Here is a 10,223-nt window from a genome sequence, read left to right on the forward strand (position 1 = left end):
AAATAAATAAATAAAAAAACTGGATTTGTATAGCTCTTCATAAGTTCTGTAAAGCGTCTAAAACAATCTCTGCTTTTTATGATAGCACTCCATTCCCATAGCGTGATGTTTACCCCTGACCCTGAACTTGCCCTAGCAACAACATTCCTAATCCTGTCTTCCCACAAACTCAGTATCAGGGGGTGAGGTGTCAGACAATAAAACCAGACATGTCTAAAAACAATGTGGCAATTATGGTTGCAGGTTTCTGAGAACTTTCTGCTGTCAAGGCCTCCATAGTTTTTAATAATGTAAGCAAATGCGCATAATAGATAATATATTCCCCACCATTTTTTTTTAAAGGTACAGTATCTGTGACCAACAGATGCATATCTGTATTCCCAGTCATGTGAAATCCATAGATTAGGGCCTAATGAATTAATTTAAATTGACTGATTTCCTTATATGAACTGTAACTCAGTAAATTCTTTGAAATTGTTGCATGTTGCGTTTATATTTTTGTTCACTATATATTGTAATAGAGTTTCATTTTAATGATAACATTTGCCTAGGAACTCACTTGGTGAAAGCCACAGGCTTTTTAAAGCAAAGAATTGAACAACCATGTCTGTTTCACTAACAAATACAGTCATAGGTGGTATCTCTACAATTCACTCAAAAAGAAAAGGTACCCTGGGAAATATGCAAATTAAGCTTTACACCATACACCATTTCATTATATTTCACTCCACTGTAGATTGAAATTGTGTGATTTTTCACCCCACAGTAGAATAAGTGAATTTTTTATTTGACTACAGAGTAGAGTGAAATACTAATTAGTTCACGCCAGTGTATAGTGAATTTCACACAGCCAGTGTTAATTTCCTACTCTGTATAGGGTTACAGAAACACTTTCTAAATGTTAACATTTCAACACTTTAACCCTTAGCCTTATTTGATCATCTAACACAGGAGTAGTCAACTTTAATCCTGGAGAACAGCAGGTATTTCAGGTTTTTGGGTCAACATTTTTTGCTTTAGAACTTGGAGGCCAAGTAGGTGGAATTTAACCAATCAGTGATTTGATCAATTATCTCCGTTGGTGAGTTAATTAGTAACATCAGGTGTGGTGGTGCAGTACCTGCTGGGGCACTCCAGGACCAGGGTTCTAATCCCTGCTTTAACCAAACAATCACCCAATCACATAAAGCCACCATGTCAATCAGGACCAATCAGAGTGAGCCTCGAGTCGAGTCGAGGTGCTGATCCACAGGAGACGAGTCCAGGTGTGTTTTGCTGCCATGTCAATCTCTCTCACACACACACACACACACACACACACACACAAACACGTACGTATGCACGCACATACACACACACACTCAGGGGTGGTAACAGAGACATCTGGTTGAGGTTTCCTCTGCTCTTTTTGGGCGGCAGGTAGCCTAGTGGGTAGAGCGTTGGGCCAGTAACCGAAAGGTTGCTGGCTCGAATACCTGAGCTGGCAAGTTGAACAATCTGTTGATGTACCCTTGAACAAGGCACTTAACCCTAACTTGCTCCAGGGGAGCTGTACTACTCTGGCAGACCCTGTAAAACAACACACAAAACGTGTTTTATTTTTTTATCTCCCCTCTCTCCTTATCTCTCTCTCTCTCTTTATCTGATAGTTCAATTATGGGGATGTAGAGCATGACAAAGCAGAAGAGGAGAAGAAGGGAAGAAAACAGAGGAGAGAAGGTCACATCTGCTATGTATTCTACACTCTATTCACGGTAATGCAAGAGTTCCAACACATCTTTATCCAATCAGATCAAAACATGCACGCACACATGCACAAACACACATACAGAGAGCGGAACACATCATACATCAGATAAGAGGGCAGAGAAATCACAGGACGGGACGGAGCAGCACGTGGAAACAGAGTGAATCAGAACCAGGTTATACATCAAACACATCTCCAGGATAATCACACACATCTGTTGAGTCATTATCACACACACACACATTAGAGAGAACTCAAATACTGATAGGTATGTGGACGTTCAAAGACACACACTAATGCGCGCACACCTGGACGTAGATGTTAATCCTGTGTAATTACAGTAGATGCCATATTTGTATTTATTCGGAAGTGGAGTAAAGCCTGATTACTGAAGGGAATGTGTGTGTTTGTGTGTGCATGTGCATGCGTGTGTGTGTGCCCACCCTCTGTTAGTAGGTTAGTGAAAGATTGCCGGGGCTGCAGATAAGAGGATTTGAGGGGAATTTGTGTCATTCTTTCAGCGGAGGAATATATTTATATTGATTTTAATCAAAGAGAGACAGATTCACTGAACCACAGATAATATAGAGGGGTGGAGAGATGGAGAGAGGCAGAGGTGTCAGAGGTAAACAGAGAAAGAGAGAGCAAGCGACTAACAAGAGGAGAGAGAATATTAGAGAGAATATAGAGGTTATCCAAAACAAAAACACACAACAATCTGGCCAGGTGTTTCTACACGTGAAGAGGAATCAGAGAGAGAGTGAAAAAAAGAAGGGATGGAGCTGAAAGATCAACGGAACATCAGGACACTTTTATGAGGAGGAAGAGCTAACAACACACACATCACATCTTGGAGTATTTTAAGAAATGCAGCTGTGTGGTGAGTGATCATCGACCACAACCATCAACACTGAAACGAGAACCACAACCATCAACAAGGTCCACAACCATCAACACAGCAACAAGGTCCACAACCATCAACACAGCAACAAGGACCACAACCATCAACACAGCAACAAGGACCACAACCATCAACACTGCAACCAGGACCACAACCATCAACACAGCAACAAGGACCACAACCATCAACACAGCAACAAGGACCACAACCATCAACACAGCAACAAGGACCACAACCATCAACCCCAACCCCTGACGGTGACCGGTGATTGGAGCAATCATAGTTCTATTGGAGTCCCTGCTTTAAGTGACCATCATACATTTTTCTAATATGCTTTTATTAGTTAATGGATCCCTCGACTCCCTGGAAAAACAGTGACACATGTTATTACTCTGTGGACTATACTGGCTACATAAAGATGAACTGAACTCCTGACCTCTAACCCCAACCCTGACCGCATCATGAACGTGGTCCTTCTGGCCGTGAGGTGGCTGTGCTTGGTTTGGGCCGTGGCATGGCCTGTAACCATGGTGACAGGGATCCGTAACCCAGGACGATGGAGGCACAAAGATGTTTATGTGGGGAAGAACAGACACCGAGGGTAGGAGGACACATACTGTGGGCACGCATGCATCAGGGTTGGGGTCAATTCCTTTTGAATTCCAGTCAATTCAGAAAGTACACTGAAATTCAAATTCTCTCCAATGTTTTTAAATTAGGAAAATGTGGAATTGTAATTGGGTTTACTCTCTGAATTGAAATGGAATTGACCCCAACCCTGGCATGCACACACATCACTCCCATAACCCTGTAAACCCCATACATCCATAACCCTATACATCCTGTAATTCAGTGGTTCTCAAACCTCTCCTGGGGACACACAACCGTTCCATCTATTTTATCTATTCAGGGCTACAACAAAATTGTGAAATGTCTGGCGGTCCCGAGGAGAGGTTTGAGAACCATTGCTGTAATTTATCCATTGTTCTTACTCCCTGACCTGGGTTTCCCCTTGGCTTCCAGCTATATCAGTCTTCATCAAGTTATGTAGTGCTGGCCCAGAAGGAATCAAGAGACATCTTGCTCAACTATCGCAGTGTGTTGGGGTGTTTGTGTTTTATATAATGTGTGTTGTCCTTCCAGGCGTATAGACCATAAACTGACAAGGCAGGACAGCACCAAGTCTCTACTCATTAAGACTGAACAGCTGCTGAGGATCGAGGAGCACGACTTCGCTATGAGACCTGGCTTTGGAGGTCAGAAACACACGTCCACCATACACAGGAAACACTAAAACTAATCCAATCAGTCATTCTCTGTCCCCCTTTGATGATGCGTACGATGGCTGTGCTATGAGAGGATCTGCAGGCCACTGGGTTATCCCCTTGTCCATATTGAGCTACATCGTCTGCCAGAGACCCAGACAGACAAACATTTTCGGAACAGAGGTTCAGAGAGGATTCCAACCAGTTCAGGATGATTTGAGCCTTGGCGGTAGAAATATATTGTAGAGCCATGTTGACAGTATAAATATATTGTGGACAATATACAGTATAGAGTAGTAGAGCAGTGGTCACCAACCCTGATCCTGGAGGGCTATATGTTGTGCAGGTTTTAGTTCCAGCCCAGGTTTCAATACACCTGATTCAGTTAGTGAATAGTCTTGACCGTAGCCTGTACACCCTGCAGCTTTCCAGGACCAGGGTTGTAGACCACCAGAGAACAGCCCTGATCATCATCAGTGTGATGTTGTGTGTGGTCGTAGCAGGAATTTGAGGGTGTTTGTATTTGTTTCTCTGGTTTGGTGGTTTGGGTCGCGGTGAGGAGCTCCGCCGGTCCTGACGATATGTGTGTGTTCTCAGGTGCAGCCATCCCTGTAGGCATTGATGTTCAGGTGGAGAGCATCGACAGCATTTCAGAGGTCAACATGGTATGAGCCTGTGTACCTTTGGTGTATAATCTATACACGTGTCTGTGTGTATTTAATCATGAGTGTATGTTCTGCTCAGGACTTCACCATGACCCTGTACTTGCGTCACTACTGGAAGGATGAGCGGCTGGCGTTTCCATCTCGTAGCAACGTGAGCAGGACGTTTGACGGGCGTCTGGTGAAGAAGATGTGGGTTCCTGACGTGTTCTTCGTCCACTCCAAGAGGTCCTTCATCCACGACACCACCATGGAGAACATCATGATCAGGGTCTATCCTGACGGAAGCATACTCTACAGCGTCAGGTAGAGCATCATCAGTGTGTGTGTTACTATATGTAGGTGTACTGTATTTTATCTATTGGCATATGATTATTATGTGGTTGTTATAGGATCACAGTGACTGCTCTCTGCTCCATGGACTTCAGCAGCTTCCCTCTGGACACACAGAACTGTTCACTGGAACTAGAGAGCTGTGAGTCACATACACACATCACGCACCAGCACACACACATATTTACCTAAATATACCTGCACCCGCACTAACAATCTGATTGCTGATTGATTGGTTACAAAAATAGACACCAAACTCTCTCTCTCTCCCCCTCCCCCCTCTCTCCATCCCCCTTCCTAGATGCGTATAATGAGAATGATCTGATGTTGTATTGGAAGAATGGCAACGACTCTCTGAGGACAGATGAGATGGTTCTCTCTCAGTTCTTCATCAAGAAGTTCCACCCTTCCAGCGGCCTCGCCTTCTACAGCAGCACAGGTCTGTCTGGATATTTGTGTGTGTGTTCTGCGTTCCATGTGTCTCATCTCTTGTACCATTTAGATCAGGGGTACTCAACTACTATTTGAGAAGGTCTGGTCACACAAATTTCCTCGGTGGCAAAGGTCCAGATGGATATTGTCATTTATCGGCGTGGTAACAAACCCCCACCCAGTTTTAAAGCTAATTTCCTGCAATACTACACATTTTGCCATGTCTTATGTGTGTTCATATGATGCCTGAGTGACTCAACAAAATCAATGGGGGCCCCTGGGGGTCGAGGCCCTTGGGCACGTAATCTGGCCATGATAAATACAATATTTAGATAGCTGGTTAGCCTAACGTACCTATCTAGCTAGCATGGGCTAGTTGATCAACTGGACATTTGACAGGTTATAAATAGGGCTTTCAGTGAATGACATAACAAGAGGAAAACTGCTCATGCACTACCAAATTTCGAAATTGCACCTTGTGCATTACAGTGCTTTCAGAAAGTATTCACACCCCTTGACTTTTTCCACATTTTGTTGTGTTACAGCCTGAATTTAAAATGGATTAAATTGAGATTGTATGTCACTGGCCTACACACAATACACCATAATGTCAAAGTGGAATGATGTTTTTCAAACCGTTTACAAATTTATTAAAAACGAAAAGCTGAAATGTCTTGAGTCAATAAGTATTCAACCCCTTTGTTATGGTAAGACTAAATAAGTTCAGCAGTAAAAATGTGCTTAACAAGTCACATAATAAGTTGAATGGACTTACTCTAATAGTAGTGTTTAACATGATTTTTGAATGACTACCTAATCTCTGTACCCCACACATACAATTATCTGTAAGGTCCCTCAGTCGAGCAGTGAATTTCAAACACAGATTCAACCACAAAGACCAGGGAAGTTTTCCAATGCCTTGCAAAGAAGGGCACCTATTGGTAGATGGGTACCAAAAAAAAAGCAGACATTGAATATCCCTTTGAGCATGGTGAAGTTATCAATTACACTTTGGATGGTGTATCAATACACCCAGTCACTACAAAGATACAGGCATCCTTCCTGACTCAGTTGCCGGAGAGAAAGGAAACTGCTCAGGGATTTATTTCACCATGAGGCCAATGGTGACTTTAAAACAGTTACAGAGTTGAATGGCTGTGATAATAGAAAACTGAGGATGGATCAACAACATTGTAGTTACTCCACAATACTAACCTAAATGACAGAGTGAAAAGAAGGAAGCCTGTACAGAATAAAAATATTCCAAAACATGCATCCTGTTTTGGAATAAGGCACTAAAGTAAAACTGCAAAGAATTGAACATTATGTCCTGAATAAAAAGTGCTATGTTTGGGGCAAATCCAACAGAACATATCACTAATTACCACTCTTCATATTTTCAAGCATGGTGGTGGCTGCATCATGTTATGGGTATGCTTGTCATCTGCAAGGACTAGGGATTTTTTGGGGATAAAAATAAATGGAATAGAGCTAAGCACAGGCAAAATCCTAGAGGAAAACCTGGTTCAGTCTGCTTTCCAATGGACACTGGGAGATGAATTCACCTTTCAGCAGGACAATAACCTAAAACACTAGTGCAAATATATACTGGAGTTTGTTACTAAGACAACATTGAATGTTCCTGAGTGGCCTAGTTACAGTTTTGACTTAAATCGGCTTGAAAATCTATGGCAAGACTTAAAAATGGCTGTCTCTAACAATGATCAACAACCAACTTGACAGAGCTTGAAGAATTTTTAAAAGGATCATGTGCAAATATTGTCCAATCCCGATGTGCAAAGCTCTTAGATACTTATCCAGAAAGACTCACAGCTGTAATCGCTGCCAAAGGTGATTCTAACATGTATTGACTCAGGGGTGTGAATACTTATGTAAATGAGATATTTCTGTATTTCCTTTTCAATCAATTTGCAAACATTTCTAAAAACTTGCTTTCGCTTTGTCATTATTGGGTATTGTGTGTAGATGGGTGAGAAAACAAATATATTTATTCCATTTTGAATTCAGGCTGTAACACAACAAAATGTGGAATAAGTCAAGGGGTATGAATACTTTCTGAAGGCACTGAATACTATTACAATTCTCAATAGCATTAAGTTGAAAGTCCGACTGAGTTCCCCAATTTTCAGGACCCGCGGTCCATATTGACCCCATTTCTGGGTCCGGATCCAGTTGAGCATGGTCCGCCAGTTGAGCATGGCTGATTTAGACCAATATATTGTAGGCTTCTTTTAGAAAAAAATATGTATGGCATTTAGTCTAAACTTTTTTGTCTCACTCTCTCACCCTCTCCCTTTCTTTCTCTCTTTCTCTCCCCCTCTCTCAACCCATCACCTTTCCTTTCTCTCCCCCTCTCTCAACCCATCACCTTTCCTTTCTCTCTCTCTCTCCCCCTCTCTCAACCCATCACCTTTCCTTTCTCTCTCTCTCTCCAGGTTGGTATAACAGGTTGTATATAAACTTCATCCTGAGGAGACATATCTTCTTCTTCATGCTGCAGACATATTTCCCCACCATGCTGATGGTGCTACTGTCCTGGGTCTCCTTCTGGATCGACAGGAGGGCTGTGCCTGCACGTGTCTCCCTGGGTAAACACAAACACACACACCTGGAAACACACCCCTGAAAACACCTTGCTACAGACACACCCAAGTTCACATGATTATACTTCTACATAAAATACATACCATAGGTAATACGCACACTCCTCTCCCTTTAGAGCTCTACAGCCCTAACACGCCTGCCGTCCTCTCCCTTTAGAGCTCTACAGTCCTAACACGCCTGCCGTCCTCTCCCTTTAGAGCTCTACAGCCCTAACACGCCTGCCGTCCTCTCCCTTTAGAGCTCTACAGCCCTAACACGCCTGCCGTCCTCTCCCTTTAGAGCTCTACAGCCCTAACACGCCTGCCGTCCTCTCCCTTTAGAGCTCTACAGCCCTAACACGCCTGCCGTCCTCTCCCTTCAGGTATCACTACAGTACTGACCATGTCCACCATCATCACTGGGGTGTCCTCCTCCATGCCACAGGTAAGTGACTTAGTGTGTGGGTGGTTGGGTGAGGAACTAGCAAGTTTTCTTGAGTGTTTAACTCTTACTCTGTGTGTGTGTTCCAGGTGTCCTATGTGAAGGCGGTGGACATCTACCTGTGGACCAGCTTCCTGTTTGTGTTCCTGTCAGTTATAGAATACGCTGCTGTCAACTACTGCTCTACGCTGGAGGAGATGAGACGACTGAAGAGAGGAGAGGTCAGAGGTCATCCATATTATACCTGGAAAAGAGAGCGCCTGTCCCTGACAGGATATTTGTTGAGTATTCTCTCTGCACAACACTGCTCTCTAGTGGCCAGATAGAGAAAGGATAACTTCAAGAAATCATCACATTAGTTTATCTCCTAGTCTCCATTTTCAATGTGTATACATCTATAGATACACAGTATATCTATATGGAGATGTATTTATATATATGTGTGTGTGTGTGTGTGTGTGTCTGTATGTCCCCCCATTCAGCTCCCAACCTTGTACAACGCCAACAAAGCCATGATCTTCGACGGCTGTTTCCATAACAGTGACATTGAGCTGACCCCGTTCCCCCGTCTGCCGACCTCCATGACCTCCAACCATCACAGGACTCCACTCCAGAACCCTGAGGACCCGCCCACCGAGGGGACACGTCTCCGCCGGCAACGGTCGGTGCGGGAGAACGTGGACCTGCTACTTAGCAACAGCTACTTGATCGACTCGTACTCCCGTATGGCCTTCCCTCTGTCCTACCTCCTATTCAATACCATCTACTGGAGTATGTACTCCTCCTAAGGGGCCCTACTGTGTATACTGCTGGGACCCTACTGACTATAACTCCTTCTGAGGGACAGTCCTACTGAGTATGTACGCCTCCTGAGGGACCCTACTGAGTATAGGCACCTTACGGAGTATTGACTCCACCTGAGGGAGGGACCCTACTGAGTATAGGGACCGTACAGAGTATTGACTCCACCTGAGGGAGGGACCCTACATGGACTCCTGAGGGAATCTACTGAGGATACTACTAGGACCCTACTGAGTATGGACTCCTACTCTGGGGAAGTTTATACTACTGGAACCCTACCAAATTCCAAAGGGCACTTTTCTGTGTGTAATCCTCAGATCAATAATAATGTAGCCCTTATTCTGCCCAGACTGAAACAATAAAAGTAATATTAAGAGGGGAACCTTTACTATATCTAATTGTTGAGTGATTTATGATTTTCATATTGTTTTAATTTTGTGGTGAAAAACGGATTACGAAGGAAATAAATTCCACAAATTAAGAAGGCACACTTGTTAATTGAAATCCATTCCAGGTGGTTGAGAGAATGCCAAGAGTGTGCAAAGCTGTCATCAAGGCCAAGGGTGGCTATTTGAAGAATCTCAAATATAAAATATATAAGCACTGTTTTGGTTACTACATGATTCCATATGTGTTATTTCATAGTTTTGATGTCTTCACTATTATTCTACAATGTAGAAAATAGTACAAATAAAGAAAAACCCTTGAATGAGTAGCTGTTCTAAAACATTTGACCGGTAGTGTATATATAAGTATAATTTGTTTGTTTCGTCTCAACAGTGGTGGTGTGGTGGTGGCCATGGTTACAGAAAAGCGTTGTTTAGCTAGCAACATTACATCATAATATTTTGGAGGAGGTATACTTGAAAGGCAGGCGGTCTGAAAAGCAACACACACACTGCTAGGCTAACTAACATATGCAGAGGAGAGTAAGTTAGCCAGGTGAGTTGCTTTGCGAGTGTAAATTGCTAGCTAACGTTAGCTGTTTTAGCTTGAATGAAGGCGAATCAGGTGATTGAGTCAGGTGGCTGGCAAGT

At 43.2% G+C, this 10,223-nt stretch overlaps 1 protein-coding gene across 1 annotated transcript; it reads left to right on the top strand.

Annotated features, from left to right (window-relative positions):
- Positions 1-3,798: 3,798 nt before the first annotated feature.
- LOC311109286 (gamma-aminobutyric acid receptor subunit rho-3-like) lies at positions 3,799-9,173 on the top strand (the record flags this gene model as incomplete). Its single annotated transcript, XM_084152117.1, has 9 exons — positions 3,799-3,904; positions 4,511-4,578; positions 4,658-4,881; positions 4,968-5,050; positions 5,210-5,347; positions 7,797-7,949; positions 8,327-8,388; positions 8,475-8,606; positions 8,868-9,173. The coding sequence occupies exons 1-9, from the start codon at positions 3,886-3,888 to the stop codon at positions 9,171-9,173; spliced, it is 1,185 nt and encodes a 394-aa protein (XP_084008243.1). The 5' UTR covers positions 3,799-3,885.
- Positions 9,174-10,223: the final 1,050 nt, after the last annotated feature.

Source organism: Coregonus lavaretus (genome assembly GCF_964263955.1).
Source record: "Coregonus lavaretus genome assembly, chromosome: 34".
In the NCBI taxonomy this organism is placed as follows: Eukaryota; Metazoa; Chordata; class Actinopteri; order Salmoniformes; family Salmonidae; genus Coregonus; species Coregonus lavaretus.